Consider the following 19,185-nt stretch of genomic DNA (forward strand, 5'->3'; position numbering starts at 1 on the left):
GGTTGAAAGAGCTGGGAGATATAGGAAGTATGCATTTGCTATTCCTGGATGGAGTTCTGACAGAGTTAGTCCAGGAAGATTTGTCTGTAATGGTACTGTTTAAACGCACAACTACTTGACAAATATTTGTACAGCTATCCCTCCACGTGAGGAAGATCCATTTAGATCCACGCTGACGGACAACAAAGTTGAGTAGTGTTATCCCTGGATGTAGCTCTGGATAGGGTTAGTCCAGGAAGATTTGTCTGTAAGGGTACTGTTTAAATGCACAGCTACTTGACAAATATAAATAGTTTTACAGTTATCCCTCTGTGTGAGAAAGATCGGTTTCGATCCACTATGATGGCCCTGATGGATAGATCCGTTTAGATCCGTTCTGACGGACAACAAAGTTGAATACAGTTATCCCTCCAGCATGAGGAATATCTATTTAGATCCACTCTGATGGATAGATGCATTTAGATATGCTCTGATGGACAAAAAAGTTGAGTACAGTTATCCCTCCAACGTGATGAAGATCCATTTAGAGCCGCTCTGATGGATAGATCCGTTTAGATCCGCTCTGATGGACAAAAAAGTTGAGTTATCCCTCCAGCATGAGGAAGATCCATTTAGATCCGCCCTGATGGATAGATCCATTTAGATCCGTTCTGACGGACAACTAAGTTGAGTACAGTTATCCCTCCAGCGTGAGGAAGATCCATTTAGATCCACCCTGATGGATAGATCCATTTAGATCCACTCTGACGGACAACAAAAGTTGAGTACAGTTATCCCTACAGCGTGAGGAAGATACATTTAGATCCGCTCTGATGGATATATACATTTAGATCCGCTCTGACAGACAAAAAAGTTGAGTTATCCCTCCAGCGTGAGTAGGATCCATTTAGATCCATTCTGATGGATAGATCCACTCTGACGGACAAAAAAGTTGAGTAGTGTTATCCCTGGATGGAGCTCTGGATAGGGTTAGTCCAGGAAGATTTGTCTGTAAGGGTACTGTTTAAACGCACAGCTACCTGACAAATATAAATATTTTTACAGTTATCCCTCTGTGTGAGGAAGATCCGTTTAGATCCACTCCGATGGCCCTGATGGATAGATCTGTTTAGATCCGTTCTGACGGACAACAAAGTTGAGTACAGTTATCCCTCCAGCATGAGGAAGATCCATTTACATCCGCTCTGATGGATAGATCCGTTTAGATCCGCTCTGATAGACAAAAAAGTTGAGTTATCCCTCCAGCATGAGGAAGATCCATTTAGATCCGCTCTGATGGACAGATCCATTTATATCTGCTCTGACGGACAAAAAAGTTGAGTACAGTTATCCCTCCAGCGTGAGGAAGATCCATTTAGATCCGCCCTGATGGATAGATCCATTTAGATCCGTTCTGACGGACAACTAAGTTGAGTATAGTTATCCCTCCAGCGTGAGGAAGATACATTTAGATCCGCTCCGATGGATACATTCAGATCTGCTCTGATGGATGGATACATTCAGATCTGCTCTGACAGACAAAAAAGTTGAGTTATCCCTCCAGCGTGAGGAAGATCCATTTAGATCCGCCCCGATGGATAGATCCATTTAGATCCGTTCTGACGGACAACTAAGTTGAGTACAGTTATCCCTCCAGCGTGAGGAAGATCCATTTAGATCCGCTCTGATGGATAAATACATTCAGATCTGCTCTGACGGACAAAAAGTTGAGTACAGTTATCCCTCCAGTGTGAGGAAGATTCATTTATATCCACTCATTTTTATTTATATGTATTTGGTTCTTCTTTATGTAAAGCACTTGAATTACAATTGTGTATGAAATGTGCTATACAAATAAAATGGCCTTGCCTTGCCTTTTTAGTAACATTGAGTGTCTTTGGGAAGATTTAAATTCTGATTTGTTAAACCTATAACATAGAAAAATGATTAAAATGACTAATCATGATTAATCTTGTGATTTTTTTTTTTCAGTTTGTTTTAAACCAAAACAAAGCCAATGTAACGGTTTAAAAATAAGGCTATAGGCTACACACAAACAATTTAGGTGATAACCCTCAATTTTATTTTATTTTTATAAATAAAACTAGGCCAGTGGTCAATATTACAGAAAGAGACTTTCGTGTTGCTCCAACACATCGATGAAGTCATACCTGAAAGATTGATGCCGCTTTGTTTTTAACAACATAATGTGCTGCATAAGGACGATGGCGACTACTTCAATGTTCTTGAATGATTGAACTAAATCTACGACGGTTAGGTTGTTATCCTAAATAACTAGTTGAGAACCAACCAGTGGGTGTTTTGGACCGATTGTTTTGATTGATGCTTGCAATTTTCCTCCAAGCCAGTAGGTGCCGCTGAACTCCGAGTCACTCGAACGTTTCATTTTGGGAAGTTCTCGCGTGAACATCCTGCAGACAGTGGATTGAAATTTCTAAAGCTCTCAGAGTTGTCAACAAATCTCTGCGGAGCTGCATATCCATATTAGCATCGAGCTGACCCAATGCAAACCTCTTGCATAGAGAAGAACCGTATCAGCTGTGCTCGAATAAGCGCCTTTCAGTGCTAGCAGTGCGCTTGGAGGAAGTTTCTGGTTCTTTTCTCTTATCTGTGTCGTTTTAGCTAGTTAGCGTATCTACCACAGCCGCCCGGATGCGGTGAAGCCCCGCAGCTTTAGCTTCAGCTCTGGCCTTCCGACGTGCACGATCGGCTTCAATCATGTCAAGCACTCGACAGCCGCAGTCTGGCGGTGCAGCGGGGTCCGTCCCTGGGACGAGCTCTGGGAGTATGAGCAGCAGCGGCGGCGCCGGTGTAGCGAACAGCGGGAGTAGCGGCGCTCAGAACGGGAACAGTTCGGGTAACGGGGTGTCCTCGCGGACTCTGGGCTCGGTTGTCGAGGGACAGAGCTCTCGACTGGGCTCGTCAAGCAGGAAAAGACCCCTGTACAACGGTCTGATCAATCCCTATGAGGACAAGAGTAATGATTTTGTATGGTAAGTGCATTTACCTTCCCTGCAGAGGTCTAAATTTACTTGATAATGAAGTTTTTGTTTGTTTTGAACAATTTCCCACATGCGGGCTTAATTGCAGGTGTATCCGGCGAATCCTGTGATTTACTCCGCATTTAATCCTGTAATTCCATGGATAAAGTAAAATGATAATTGTCAACATGGTGTTAAAGGGATAGTTCTCCCATAAAGGAAAAGCCTGTGGTATTGCTCATCATCATGTTGTTTTGATGTTTCATGTTGTTCATCATATTCTTTTTTTGTGTGGTGTACAAAAGATGTCATACTTTCCCCGTTTCACTGACAAGGCTTAAGTTAGTCCTAGACTAAAATGCATGTTTGAGCTCTTTTAATTGAAAGCAACTTTCACTGACATATCTTAAAATATGTCAGTGCCATTGTTTTCTCTCAAGAACTCAACAGTAATGTTTTTTTTTTTTTTCTAAGGCACGTTTATAAAAAGCTACTTAAATATCCTAATTGAACTAAGGCTTAAAGGGTTAGTTCAACCAAAAATGAAAATCCTGTCATTTATTACTCACCCTCATGCCGTTCCACACCCGTAAGACCTTCGTTAATCTTCAGAACACAAATTAAGAATTTTTTGATGAAATCCGATGGCTCTGTGAGGCCTTCATAGGGAGCAATGACATTTCCTCTCTCAAGATCCATTAATGTACTAAAAACATATTTAAATCAGTTCATGTGAGTACAGTGGTTCAATATTAATATTATAAAGCGACGAGAATATTTTTGGTGTGCCAAAAAAAAAAAAAAAAAAAACATCTTATTTAGTGATGGCCGATTTCAAAACACTGTTTCAGGAAGCATCGGAGCATCATGAATCTTTTGTGTCGAATCATTATTCGGATCGCGTGTCAAACTGCCAACGGCTGAAATCACGTGACTTTGGCGCTCCGAACCGCTGATTCAACACGCTTATTCATTGTGCTCCGAAGCTTCCTGAAGCAGTGTTTTGAAATCGTCCATCACTAAATAAGTTATTTATTTATTTTAATTTTTTTGGTGCACCAAAAATATTCTCGTCGCTTTATAATATTAATATTGAACCACTGTGCTCACATGAATTGATTTAGATGTGTTTTTAGTACATTAATGGATCTTGAGAGAGGAAATGTCATTGCTGGCTATGGAGGCCTCGCAGAGCCATCGGATTTGAACAAAAATATTTTAATTTGTGTTCTGAAGATGAACGAAGGTCTTACGGGTGTGGAACGGCATGAGGGTAAGCAATAAATGACAGAATTTAAATTTTTGGGTGAACTAACCATTTAATCCTGGCCTGTGAAACTGGGCCATAATGTTAGAGACTGATAGTTTGTTGTCAAAAAGTTGCCAGAAAGTCTTTATGACAGATTTTTGCTTAAAATTATATGTCTGACAAACTCAAAATAAGTGATTTGAAACATTTGTGTGTGTGTAGAGAGAGAGATCTGTTGTCATTAAATTATTTTTAACGCTTTAACCTTTCAGTCAAATTATGCTGATAATATGTGATGTCAAAAAAAAAAACAACAACATTTTTTAATAGTCGTCTGAGACATTTACGCCCCTCTGTATAATTCAAAACAACAGTCAAGTCTCTCACAAGCTTGGAAAGGGGAAGCAAGCCTTCCATGTCATGATTTTGTTTTTTTTCTCAACAGCCCTATATGTTTTGAGATGATTGAGGAAGCTCACATGACAAAGTGTGGCCACAGTTTCTGGTGAGAAACTCTTGTTCTCTAAACCGAGAGTTTATGCTTGCTTTTGTGGCATTTTCTAGACCATTTAAAGGTTTCAATCAAACAATCATGTCTTCTTTTCTGTTCAGTTATAAATGTATACGACAGAGTTTGGAGGACAGCAACAGATGCCCGAAATGTAATTATATCATTGACAATGTGGATCAACTTTACCCCAACTTCTTAGGTATGTGTATGGTAATGTATATCAGGTTTTTTTTTTTTTTTTTTTGTATAATTGTCTAATTTGACATCCTCAAATCTTATTGTTTCCACATAAAATACATGTTTCCATATCAAATTAGACTTTTGGTTGATTTTTTTTTTCAGTCTGAGAATTGCTTTGATGTGATTCTCTGATTATTTTACAGTGAATGAGCTGATCCTGAAACAAAAACAGAGATCTGAAGAGAAGCGTTTGAAACGAGATCATCCTGTAAGTGCATCCTGCTCACTATTTATATAATGAGTGGAAACTGTTTAAACAAATTTGATTGACTTTTGCAGATAGTTTGTAGCACATGAAATGACGTCTTATTGTTCATGTTTTGTATGCTTTTTATAGAATGGAACCAAATGGCAGGTTTTCCAAGACGTCCTTGGCGCAGATCAAGAGAATATGGATTTAGCCAATGTCAACTACATATTAGAGTACCTGTTGCAAAAAAAGAAACAACTGGAGGCGGTGGGTGTACTTCTTACACATTACATTACTGTTGATGCAACATTTCTGGTTCTTCAGATATGTTATTCTTTATATTAGCAGTTCATTCACATTGAGCTGGAACTGACCAAAAAGTGCTGTCTATGGTGTTTTAAACACTGAAGATTGGTGGAGATTGCTATTCTGTAGATATTGTTTTAGTTGGATCAAAATAAACTCAAATTTGATAGAAATTATGATTACACAAACCCTAATGTTATAAACCACTGGTTTTAAATTCCAAAGTGTAACTGCTGTGACAAAAATAAGGCCAAATAAACCAGCACATACTGAGTTCTTGTGAAAGAATGACATTTTATAATGATGAAAAAAAATTACAATACTGATAAAATGTGTTTTTAAGTTAAAACAACATTGTTTAAAATCTGATATCAAATGTTACCTTATGTGATCAATTTATAATAATCGTTAATCAAATCTTAAATCAGCATTAACAAGCATTATTAATGCTTAAAAGATCAACATGCAGCACTGTTTATTGTCTCTAAAAGCTGCTTGTGTGAAGAGCCTAGAAGCGCTGTTGATCATGTGACATCTCATTAATTTGTCTTATAAAGGGCCACAAAACTCCCTGCTCCGTGACTCATAAAGACCAATTGCTTGGCTTTTGCTGATCTTTCACTGATTTCTGTCCACAGGAATCACAAGCTGCTCAGCGCCAGATCTTAATGGAATTCCTGAAAGAAGCCAGAAGAAATAAAAGAGAGGTTTAGCCTCCACATCTATTTTTAAAATATTGAATAATGCACAGTTGACAGCTTTGAGGTCATTAACACAGTCTCCCTGTCTTTACTTTGACAGCAACTGGAGCAGTTACAAAAAGAACTGAACTTTTTGGAAGAGGATATCAAACGAGTTGAGGTCAGTTTAGTATGGTGACCCAGAATTGTCAGAGATGGGAACAACTATTTTATTTTATTTTTTTTTTATTTTTTTTTTTTTTAATGGTCTAGCATAGAGCTGTGTTATTTTGTATTTTTTTAAAAGTTGTTTTCCTGGCTCGTTTGGAGCCTTTCCCAGCAAACATTTGGACGTTTAATGACCGTTAAAAAGACATCCCTGTCATGGTTGAAAAATAGTTCCAAAATTTGAAAGGACATCTTCTACGTTATTTTATTAAGTAATGAATTGTTATATATTGAACTACACCTAGCTAAAAGTCAAAGTAACAATTATACATGCAACCCCAGAGAACTGTTGACATGTACAAATCTATCTGAATGCATTTTTAGGAAATGTTTTGTGTTACATATTTTTACTGATTTATGCAGTCTTACCGTGACTATTTTTGGCCAGGGACACGATGTTGCCGTCGGACCAATGTTTGCTGGGTTGTTTTGGAAACTGGTGCATTTTCTACTTTAGTTCGGCTTGTTTATGCATATATGAACATGGCAATCATGCTCGGATCCGCACCAAAACAATCGCTTCGAGATCGCCTGAACGAGGTGGTCTCGGCCGAATTGAAAACGAACTCTGTGGCTGTTCGGTTGAGGTGAGAAAGCTATCCAACCCAACGGACCAATGAACCAAGCAGTATCATAATTCATAACAGGAAAAGTGTTTATATAAAAAGAAGCAGTGTCTGATTCTGTGAGTTTTTTTGTGGTTGAAAACCAAAGCGCGCATCTTCAGTAATTGCTGTTCTCCATGCATTGCAAGAATGCTGTCCAGACGAAGCCTTGATTCCTGCTCTAACTGCATTGTAAATTTTATTTATACATAATTTATCAGTCAGAGTGGGAAACAAAGGCTACATTCATATAAGTGTTAGCTTGTCACCTCAGCTACAGATAAAACCACAATAAGCCAGCAGAGCGAACTTGTTAATCCATCTTGATGGATGACACAGTCATACAGAAGAAAATGCAACATTGTAACAAATCCCTGTTTCTTAACAAAGAAAATGTTCTACAGGTGTGGAAACTTAATATATTTACATATGATTAAGCACTACCGTTTAAAAGTTTAGGATTGGTAATATTTTTTTTAAAAATGCTTTTGAAAGACACTTCTTATACTAACTCTTTGATCAAAAATAACAATTAAAACACTAAAAACAAGAAAAAAGTGAAATGTTAATACAAAATCGTGATTATCGTGTCCAAAATAAGAGTTTATGTTTATGTAATATGTTTGTTCTGGGTATAATTATTATGTATATATAAATACACAAACATACATGTATATATTTAAGAATATATATGTGTGTATATATGTGTATGTATGTATGTGTGTACAGCCCTATTACAATTTAATACAACTTTTCTATTTGAATATATTTTAAAGTGTAATTCATTACTGTGAAGGCAAAGCTGAATTTTGAATGCAATACAAAAATTGTATACAATATTGTTTATAGTATAAATGTCTTTACTGTCACTTGTGACCAGTTTAATGTGTCTTTGCTCAATGAAAGTGTCACTGGCCTTAAACTTTTGAACAGTAGTGTACATCTGATGCGTATATTTTTATTTGAAGGAAATGAGCGGTGTGTACTCAGTGAGTGACATGGACCCCAATTTAGACAGTACTGTACCCCAGTTTGAAGCTCCCTCACCTGCACCCAGGTAAGACCCAGCTACGTTTCATGAGAGGCCGACCTAATTATTGACATATATGCAGAATTTTCCCATTTAAAAAATAAAATCTTTTTTCTGTCTTCAGCAGTAGCATAATAGACCCCACGGAATACATTCAGCCCCCTTTTGGTGGAAGCTCACAGGTAACTTGTTTTTTTTGTTTTTTTTTCTTTTCATGAATTGTTCCTGTTTGCTATTACAGCTCATTCATATACCTTGGAGTAATGCTGATATTTTCTTCTTTCATGATGTTATTACTTTTAGGGTAAAAGACAAACATGGTACAACAGCACTCTAGCGTCACGGCGGAAGAGACTGACGGCACACTTTGAGGATCTAGAGCAGTGTTATTTCTCCAATAGGATGTCTCGAATAACAGGTTGGTTGATTCAAAGCAATATATACTGTTTATAAATCTATAAATCTGTAATATTGGTACATTTTACACAATCGTTTTTCTTGTTAATAGATGACAGCAGGACTGTTAACCAGCTGGATGATTTCATGGAGTGTCTATCAAAATTTACCCGTTACAACTCTGTGAGGCCTCTGGCCACCCTCTCTTACGCTAGTGACCTCTATAATGGCTCCAGCATTGTGTCCAGGTAAAGCTGCAAAAAAAATTAATTGAAATGGTTAAGACCACATGTTGTTGGACTTTAATCTTTGTTCGGTTCCTTTTTTGAAGTAACCAGCAGAGGGTAGTATTGTATTACTGAATAACACCACAGGTACTGACAGAGAGCATTTTGAGGATCTATTTTCCAAAATTTGGAATTGTGGCCTGTTTCAAGCTGTCCTTTTAATGTATATCCAGCTTTTTTCCTCTTCTTTATTTTTAATAATTTGTTTTTCTTTTAACACATTATTCCTCATGATCTCCATTCCTGTTTCTTAAAGTATGATTTATTACAAAACATCCAAATGCTTATCTTTAACCATGCATTCTCATTAATCAGTCATTAATTACAGTCCTGTTAAGTACGACACAACACCTTAATAGTTCTCAGTTTATTTTTAGTTGAAAGTAATAGTTTGTGGTTTAATGGTGTTTATTCAGATGTTAATTCAAAACTACTCTGACTGATAAATTGAGTGAGTGAGTCAGCCAGTTAGGTTGATTTGTTTGGGCTTATTTATAATTTGGTTTGACAGATTCATTTAAAACAACTGAAGAAAAAAAAAGAGTAGTATTTTCAGAAATTGGACTACAGGTCTTGCTGTATGCTTGTTTCGGGCTACCAGCAAGGATAGTGTCTGAGAACAAGATTCAATGAAATTAATCAAATAAATACTGTACTTTTGATCAGTTCTTTTCATCAAAAAATCCTGAAAAAATGTATCACAGTTTCCACAAAAATATTGAGCAACACAACCGTTTTCATTATTGATAATAGAAAATGTTTCTTGAGTATCAAATCAGCATATTAGACTGATTTCTGAAGGATCATGTGACACTGAAGACTGGAATAATGATGCTGAAAATTCAGAGTTGCTATCACAGGAATAAATTACACTTTAAAATATATTAAGATAGAAAGTTATTTTAAATGGTAATAATATTTCGCAATATTACATTTTTACTGAGTATAAGAGACTTATTTCAAAAACATTAATAAAAATATATATATTTTCACACCTCAAACTTTTAAAGAATAGTGTATATGAATAGTGTATAATGGGTTACCCAGTCTTTCTCTTTTACACATTCAGTTCAGACTTCTGAAGTTCTGTAAGTTTAAACAGTTTTCTTTTGTAGATTTAACTGTGCAGGAAACACTATCCGAGTGGAATTGCGTTTCTTCTGCATCGGTGAAAGATGGCAGATGTTCAGAAACTGTTAATTAATCATGAAAATCATTTGGTTCAGTTCTCAATTCCCAGCCATAGTATTGGGTTTATAAATATAATCACTGGCTCAAACCAACCGTAATTTCATTATTTTATGTAATCCTCAACTAGCCAAAGAATCTTGCTTGGGTTTCATCACACCAACATTTTACAGATATCTTTGTATCTGATGACCTAAAGCAGCAGAGAGGCTGTTTGGGTGCATTACAGCTCTTGTCTCTTTCAGTGTCTGTGTTTGAGTGGAAGTAGAGCAGATAATGAGCATGCACAGTCAGGAGAACTCGCTGTGCTAACACTTGTTCTGTCTCCTCTCTTTCCCCTCTTTTGCAGCATTGAGTTTGACCGCGACTGTGATTACTTTGCCATTGCCGGTGTCACTAAGAAAATTAAAGTGTTTGAGTACGGCACTGTGATCCAGGATGCTGTGGACATTCATTATCCTGTCAACGAGATGACATGTAACTCTAAAATTAGGTATAAAGAGTGTCTGAAATCAGGGGTTGGCCTGAATGTTCTTGGTGGATTTATGCAGTAGCTCAACAGTATGTCACATTTTCTTCTGTCTTGTCTCTTTGTAGCTGTATCAGTTGGAGTAGCTACCACAAAAATCTGTTGGCGAGCAGTGACTACGAGGGGACTGTCATTCTTTGGGATGGGTTCACGGGGCAGAGATCAAAGGTCTACCAGGTAACCTCATGTGCTGGGCTGCAACTGATAACATTCATTATTCTAGTACCCCTTTTAGTAGGAGAGCAATTTATAAAATTTTCCTACGGGTCTACATGTCATATTTTGTTGTAAGTAATGTACATGCCAAAAAAATCTCACTGGCCCCAAACTTTTAAACCGTAAATGTATGTTTGTTTTGATGAATGATTAATTTCTTGATTATTTCTTCAGTTGAGGTAAAAAAACAACAACATTATATATATATATATGTTGTTGTTTTTGTTTTTTTGTTTTTCTGTGAAAACATTTTATACTTAAACATATTTCACATCTTGCCCAACATTGTTTTCTTAACAATGTGCAAATTAAAGGGTATAAAAATACATATAAATGTACTGTAGGCTATGCTGTACATTTATGTGCCAAAAACATTTTTTAAATTAAAAATTGAAGCACAGACTATTTTCATTATCAGTTTGATTAGTTGTTGCAGCCTTAAAAGTGCCCTAGAATTAAAAATTGAATTTACCTTGGCATAGTTGAATAACAAGAGTTCAATACATGGAAATGACATACAGTGAGTCTCAAACACCATTGTTTCCTCCTCCTTATATAAATCTCATTTGTTTAAAAGACAGTCAGGATCATTAATATTATGTACGCCCCCAATATTTGCATATACCAGCCCATGTTCAAGGCATTAGACAAGGGCAGGCAGTATTAATGTCTGGATCTGTGCACAGCTGAATCATCAGACTAGGTAAGCAAGCAAGAACAATAACGAAAAATGGCAGATGGAGCAATAATAATAGAAAAGATAATTTTTAGTGATATTTGTAAATTGTCTTTCTAAATGTGTCATTATCATGTTGCTAATGTACTGTTAAATGTGGTTAAAGTTACCATCGTTTCTTACTGTATTCACGGAGACAAGACTGTCGTTATTTTCATTTTTTAAACACTTGCAGTCTGTATAATTCATGAACACAACTTCATTCTTCATAAATCTCTCCAACAGTGTAGCATTAGCCGTTAGCCACAGAGCACCATCAAACTCATTCAGAATCAAATGTACACATCCAAATAAATACCATACTTACGCGATTAGACATGCTGCATGACGAACACTTTGTAAAGAACAATTTTGAGGGTTATATTAGCTGTGTGAACTTTGTTTATGCTGTTAAAGGCAAGCATGAGCTCCGGGGGCGGGGAGCACGAGAATTTAAAGGGGCCGCAGCCTGAATTGGCACATATTTAATGATGCCCCCAAAATAGGCATAAAAAAGTGATTTAAAAAAAAAATCTATGTGGTATTTTGAGCTGAAACTTCAGACACATTGAGGGGACACTTTCGACTTATAATACATCTTTTGAAAACACATTCTACTGCACCTTTAAATACATTTAGATTGAAATGTGGATTCATTTTGAATTTAATATGCAATATAACATATGACGTGTGATTTGAAGTTCCTTTAGGGTTAATCTAAGTTAGATTCTGATTTTCCACAGGAGCATGAGAAGCGGTGTTGGAGTGTCGATTTCAACCTTATGGATCCCAAGCTCTTAGCATCGGGATCAGATGACGCAAAAGGTATTTTTGCAACTGAACTGTTCCGAACAAGTTATTTGATGTATTTATTCTTACAGAGACAATCTTCCATAAATACTTATGAATGCACTCTCTTTATTCCAGTCAAGTTGTGGTCCACCAACCTTGACAATTCAGTAGCCAGCATTGAAGCTAAGGCGAATGTATGCTGTGTCAAGTTTAGTCCATCCTCGCGATATCACCTTGCCTTTGGTTGTGCAGGTACATATTTCATTCAAATCAAACTTTTAAAAGTTTTACTTCCCGCAAAAATCTTAAAACTTTCCAACTCGTTCTAAATCTTTTCCAGACCACTGTGTGCACTACTATGACCTGAGAAACACTAAGCAGCCCATCATGGTTTTCAAAGGCCACAGGAAAGCAGTGTCCTACGCCAAGTTTGTCAATGGAGAAGAAATTGTGTCTGCGTATGTATACACTGAAAACTCCTGTGCTTTTTATTTTATCAATGGATAATGCATGTCCTTTATATATATATATATATATATATATATATATATATATATATATATATATATATATATATATATATATATATATATATATATATATATGTGTGCACTAAATATTTAATATATAAATATATATATTAAAATTAGCATTAACGCATGCGATTAGTTTGTTCAGTTTAACGTGTTGAAAATATTTAGCGCAGTTAACGCAGCATCCGTTATTTTCCCATCATCCTTTAGCTAGCATTAGATTATATTATCATGCTCTTATTCATGCAAAAGCTTTTAAACCATTCAAGCACGACAAAACACCAAAGAGACACAGAGTGATACTGGTGCGCTGTCTGTGAATATCCTGTCTGTGTGACACGCATAAGACTTGTGCGCACAGAAAGCCTCTTCAGACAGCGTGTCAGTGTTCTGGGGAGTAATGCTACTCATTAGATTGCACGACCAACACTAAATTCACATTTTTAAGGGTAGATTTAAGGTAGGGATAGGTAAGGATGTTAATAAAACCTCAAACCACATGAATATGATTCTGGTAGCACAGTCTGATGGGTAGCATTTTTCGCTAGCGAGTTGTGCTACCTACTTACAGCGAAAAATCTTTCGCGCTTGAACAGACAAAAAAACACACAAAATTATTCCAAAATGCATGTTTTGTTGAGTATCCTCGTACGCACAGTCTTAAATGAGTTAAATAAAGTCTTAAATGAACAGTCATGATGTCAGATCCGTGTCATGTGCGGCAGGTCTTAAAGTGACAGCAGCCTAATAAACCTGCTACAGTCTGCCATTAATGTTAATCAAAGAAAAAAGAAAAAGAATCACTCACTGCTCTTAATTTAATAACTTTTGTAGCTTTCTTAAAAATGAATCTATATTTTAATCTAAATTATGCAGTGAAGAAAGTGTTTGATAACTGCTTTGGTTCTGCATATTTCCTACCTGTTAGATCAAATATTTAAAATATTCTGTCTTTGTTGTTTCTACATTAATTTGGAGAAATTATTACAATCTAAAAATATATTAAAAACTTAAATGTTAGGTGCGATTAATTGTGATTATTACAGAAAAATGTGTGATTCATTTGTTTTTGTTTTTTTTGTTTTTTTGTATCGGCTTGAACAGTATTGGCTTACAGTGTTACAAAAATATTGGTTCTAAATGGTCCTCAAATTTCTGAATCTTTAAATAAACTATGATCCCAACTGTACCATGAGAAATCTGAACCATTACACCACTAATTACAAACAAATTGTGAGTTAAAAATTGAACATCAAAGTGAAATTGTGATATCCCCACAGCTCAACAGACAGCCAGCTGAAACTCTGGAATGTGAACAAGCCTCATTGTTTGCGCTCCTTCAAAGGCCACATCAACGAGAAGAACTTTGTGGGTCTGGCATCTAATGGAGACTATGTAGCATGTGGTGAGTGGCTCTATGCAAAATTGATTAAAAAGGTTTACTTTTGGCACAAAAACAATTTGAGTTGGTTTATAATCAAAGCTGTGATAATTCTGTTTGAACATTAAACTTCCTCTGATCATTCAAATCAGTTTATTATTAAAGAAAAAGAAGAATAAAACAAACTTTTACTCCGTAATAAGTTTAAAAACCCTCAATAATGCTCTCACTTCATACCCCACAGGAAGTGAAAACAACTCGCTGTACTTGTACTACAAGGGGCTCTCCAAGACGCTTCTGACTTTCAAGTTTGACACTGTGAAAAGTGTCCTGGACAAGGACAAGAAGGAGGACGACACCAATGAATTTGTCAGTGCAGTCTGCTGGCGAGCACTACCTGATGGGGTATGATTCGGTCTTATCTCACTCACATTTGACAAGATAAATCACTGTTCTAGTACCAACAGTTGAATATGATGAGGTCACATGGGGACAGTAGAACTGAACCCGTTGGTACATTAAGGACAAGTAATGACAGGGTAGGATAGGACAGTGGGTTGGGAGGAGGTTGGTGTGTATCCGCTTTCAGAAATCCATGCTTATTAAACCCACACTCCTCTGCTTCACTGTCTAAATAGTGTGGTTTGCAGTTAAAGGCATTGATATAAAGTCATCTTTCAGGCCATGTGCAGTGCCGTATTTATTAACCAAGAAGATTTATAATGTTTGCTCTCCCCTTTAGCAGGAGAACCAAACAGGAATGTCACGATCATGACATTTTGTGAGTGATTTAATTGTCATGGCTTTCTTTAAAGAGTTAGTTCGCCCAAAAATGAAATTTCTGTCATTAATGACTCACTCTCATGTCGTTCCAAACCTGTAAGACTTTCATTCATCTTCAGAACACAAATGATCTTTTTGATGAAATCTGAGAGCTTTCTGTCCCTCCGTAGACAGCTATGTGACTTTGATGCTTCAAAAAGGGACTGTAAAACTAATCCATATGAATTGAGCGGTTTAGTCAAAATTTTCTGAAGAGACTCGATCGCTTTATATGATGAACAGATTGGATTTAGGCTTTTATTCACGTATAAACATTGATCAGCGAACATAAACAGATGCTCAACTGAACCTTATTGACTGGCGAGAACAAACCTTTTGAGGAAGCTCAAAAGTGCTGCGTAACACGAGAATGAACCTCATTGGTTCTTGCATGTAAAGCAAACATGCTTGAGCTTCTGTTTACCAAAACTGATGTTGATTAATGTTTATATGTGATTAAAAGCCTAAATTCAGTCTGTTCATCATATAAAGCGATCGAGTCTCTTCGGAAAATTTGGACTAAACCGCTCAATTAATATGGATTAGTTTTACGATCTCTTCATGAACTTTTTGAAGCATCAAAGTGGTAGTCGCGTAGCTGTCTATGGAGGGACAAAAAACTCTGATTTCATCAAAAAGATCTTCATTTGTATTTGTGTTCCAAAGATGAACGAAAGTCTTACGCCTGAGTAATTAATGACAGAATTATCATTTTTGGGTGAACTTACCCTCTAAGAATTTTTTTGTAGGCACATTTCACAGGGTCAAAATAATATGAATAACAGTTTGTTTTTGTTCCAATATTGATATATTTACTAATGTTCTAAATATTTCTCTTTGGTTTTTAGTTTTCCGAACATGGCCAAACTGAATGATATATTATAGTAATATAATATTGATTTTTATTATTATTATTATTATTATAGAAAATGAGAATGTTATTATGGAAGTGATATAGCTAGCCTAAAATATTATCTGCGTAATTTCAAGGCATCCCTATTAAATTGGTGAACCTTCATTTCAGATGATGGAAGACCTTTCAGTTTCTGTGTATTTAATAGTTTTTTCCCCCATGTATTCTTCAGTTTCTTGTGCTTTTGTAATTACTTAGTATTCATTATTTCTATTTAGCTTTCATTTTGTGTTAGTTTTATCAAGTTTAGTACTTCATCTTAAACTTGTTTCAGTTAGTTGCCAAGGCAACACTCACTGAGACATTCCCAGTTGATTTGGAGTGCTCGCCCAACTCCGTAGACATCAAAATGTGCATTTCATGTGATTTCTGGTTTTACTTTTAATTGCACTATTTGAATTGCACCATTACATTAGAACTGAAAATTCATAATAATTGTGGTTCCCAAAAGAATTAACATACAAGTAATTTTGATCAAGCCTAATCGGCTCAGAAATATTAGAAAATGCAAAATGTAGATTCATGTTTGCCTGATTTATCAGCTGAACCCCCTATGTAAACATTACGTCTGCTTCCAGATCCCTTGTGTATTATATACCTTTTATACTTGACATTTTCCTAGAGAAAAAAAAAAGACAATAATTGTGTGCAAAACCAATGTGCTGACTAGACTGAATTTCTGCTTAGTGTCTTGGTCTTAATTAATTGCCTTTCTCATCCATACATAAATTATGTTGAAGTAAAATGTCAAGGCCTTTTTGTGAACGTATAACAATAATGAAACGCAAACTGAGATTTTGAGTCTGGAATGACCAGGACGTTTTTTTTTTTTTTTTTCAAACATCCCAAACATGCAAATGCATTCTGTCAGACCACCTTCCCACACAAGATTCAGTCAAAAACTGTTTACCACATTCTGTCAATGCACTAATTTCTCTGTTTTGATCCTCAGGAGTCAAATGTGTTGATTGCAGCCAACAGTCAAGGAACAATCAAGGTGAGCTGTACTGCAAAACAAGCTAAATAGCTACATAAAAATCCATATTCACTGCCGAGAGCTCTGTTATTACTAAAAGCAGGAGGATTTGTAGTCACATTTGCTCAGTTACTGAAAATTGCAACCATTTTCCAAAACTCTAAATTGATGCTAAGCATGAATTGTGCCCTACAAATGTTTTTCCCCATTTCCGAAGGTACTTGAGCTGGTCTGAAGGTCCACTCGAATCAGTCGTCGGCGCCTACTAAAGAACTGTTGCTTCACTGGAGGGTTGATGGAAGGATGCTAAAGCTGGGCAGAACTGAAGCAAACATTTCCAAGGAAACAACCAGCAGAACTGGTTTTTATCAGCATTATATTTGTAAAAGACTCGATCATTCTGCATCGTCGTACTATCGCTGTATGTGAGACGAGGACCTGTTTGTGCTGACAGGGAGACGAGCATGAATGCCTTTTTGAATGAATTGTTGAATAAAGGTATTAAAAAGTTGTTGGTGAATAACTGAACATCTTTAAGCGTGGAGGGGAAGAAACATTCTCAAGCGAAAATCGTTTTAAACCTTTACTAGAGGTAATTCTAGCCAGAAGAAGAGCTACAAGACATTTTAAGGCCAAAGCACAAGACCATAACACAATGAAATACTTTTTGTTCTATAAATTAGCTGTCTTTGATTCTTTTGAGCCTGTTGTATCCATTTACTTGTTTTGTTTTTTGATAAACTGTGTCTGTTTATCCATAAGATATGTGTAAGCTTTGGCATATTCCAGTGGTCTCCCTAAATTAAATTACAGGACCTTCTTTAGCTTTTCTGTTGGTTAAGTGGACATGTGTATATCAAGGGCATTTTTAGGTATACATAATATACTCTTAATTTGGTATTTACCACATTTTGAAATGATTTAATTGTCCCAGGAAATCCTATACTCATCAGACAACCTTTGCATGAGATTCTTCTCAGTTTTTCCATGATTAATATTTGACTGTCTTTATTTACTATGATACCCAGGGCTCTTTCACGTGGTCACAAATGATCAAACAAGGACTAAATTATAACTCGTCAAAGGCTTAATGACACTATGTGTACTTCATTGGGATTATTTAACATCACCCATAACATTGCTGCTCTTTCATCTTCTTGTACAAGTGTTATTTATTTTAATAATTTATAGAAATTGTGTGAACATTGGACCCATAATAGCCTTTAGGTTTCAAGCTTTATTTGTAAGTCCTCTGTTGCATCTCAGTAATCCTGTTTGTTTGTTTATTTACTCATTTTAACATTCATTTGAATGAATAAATGATTTTTTTCCCCCTTTGGTTATATACTGTGTTTATCTTTGTATTTCTGCATCAGAATGTATTTAGACTAATAATAGATATATATAATATGAGGTTCATACACTTTCTATTGCAGACGTATTTTCACTGCCTCCACTGTATCATCTTGTACAATAGTTTCCTGGCAATGTAGAAGTTTGGCAGTGACATGAAGATAACTTCATTTGCACTTATTACGGGATGGGTTGTTCTTTATACGCAGTACATTTTATATCCCTGTCATGTCTTAATATATTGGATAAAAATGAAAATCTGTAAAGATGAAATCATACTAGTTTGTTTTCTTTCATAACAATGCAAAATATGCAAAGGTATGTTATAAATTCTGTGAAGTTTTGTGGTCTTAGCTGTTTTAAAACATCTATCCGGTAGGATAAAATGACAGACATCAGCATGATAATATCAAAATATTAAAAGGTGGTTAGAAAAATATCAAAACTAACATTAAGTTGGTGTCCTCATGTAAGCAAATTCTCAATCCCTCACTGAGCAGTGGCTACAGTAACTTCTTTTCTATCCTATTTTGGTTTTGTCATGTTAATTTTATTTTAAATTGAGCCTTAACTTGACCATGATTTGAACAGGGCATTCCATTTTATAGAAATACTGCCTTAAATTACAAAATAAGCGTATTCATTCTAAGTGAAGTTAGAGATATTACATGACAGGAAAGGCCAATTTCTTCTGTTCTGAGAAAGTGGCTATAAAGTAACTACTAACTAAGCTTGCTAGAAGAAATGTGATAAAAACAGTGTGGTGCAAACAAATTTAGTCTGACAAGCTGATAACGGCACCCCTACTGTCAGGCATGGAGGCAGCAGTATCAGGCTGCTCGAAATAAAATGCTTTATACTATTAAAGACAACATGGATGGAACCAAATATAGAGAAACCCAAGAAAAAAATTTAAGTCACTTGCAAAGGACAGTTTTATTTCCTAGTAGGTCAGGAAATAAAAAAAGCACAAAGGAGGTTAGCCTAACAGAAGAAAAAGAATTTAGTATCCAGTAATGGCCCAAAGCCCAGACTTGAGTCCAGTTGAAAATAGGTATTACCTG

General features: G+C 36.0%; 1 protein-coding gene across 2 annotated transcripts; it reads left to right on the forward strand.

The window, feature by feature from the left end:
* The first annotated feature begins 2,408 nt into the window (after window positions 1-2,408).
* cop1 (COP1 E3 ubiquitin ligase) lies at window positions 2,409-18,412 on the forward strand. Of its 2 annotated transcripts, none has more exons than XM_067363642.1 (20): window positions 2,409-2,993; window positions 4,676-4,735; window positions 4,843-4,940; window positions 5,125-5,189; window positions 5,319-5,438; window positions 6,116-6,184; window positions 6,279-6,338; window positions 7,959-8,047; window positions 8,145-8,202; window positions 8,324-8,438; window positions 8,529-8,664; window positions 10,241-10,384; window positions 10,489-10,597; window positions 12,098-12,176; window positions 12,279-12,395; window positions 12,484-12,601; window positions 13,957-14,081; window positions 14,302-14,462; window positions 16,745-16,789; window positions 16,986-18,412. In XM_067363642.1, the coding sequence occupies exons 1-20, from the start codon at window positions 2,719-2,721 to the stop codon at window positions 17,001-17,003; spliced, it is 2,061 nt and encodes a 686-aa protein (XP_067219743.1). In that variant the 5' UTR covers window positions 2,409-2,718; the 3' UTR covers window positions 17,004-18,412. The 2 variants fall into 2 exon arrangements, with proteins under 2 accessions (XP_067219743.1, XP_067219742.1); XM_067363641.1 differs by having other exon boundaries at window positions 12,095-12,176; window positions 16,986-18,410.
* Window positions 18,413-19,185: the final 773 nt, after the last annotated feature.

Source organism: Chanodichthys erythropterus, chromosome 16 (genome assembly GCF_024489055.1).
Source record: "Chanodichthys erythropterus isolate Z2021 chromosome 16, ASM2448905v1, whole genome shotgun sequence".
NCBI lineage: Eukaryota > Metazoa > Chordata > Actinopteri > Cypriniformes > Xenocyprididae > Chanodichthys > Chanodichthys erythropterus.

What these genes read in the sequence shown, in the direction of transcription:
- cop1 (XM_067363641.1), top strand. Translation starts at nt 2,719, where the DNA reads ATGTCAAGCACTCGACAGCCGCAGTCTGGCGGTGCAGCGGGGTCCGTC. An exon ending in AAGTGTGGCCACAGTTTCTG is followed by an intron (nt 4,736 to 4,842) that starts GTGAGAAACTCT and finishes TTTTCTGTTCAG; the next exon opens with TTATAAATGTATACGACAGA. An exon ending in GGCGAGCACTACCTGATGGG is followed by an intron (nt 14,463 to 16,744) that starts GTATGATTCGGT and finishes TTTGATCCTCAG; the next exon opens with GAGTCAAATGTGTTGATTGC.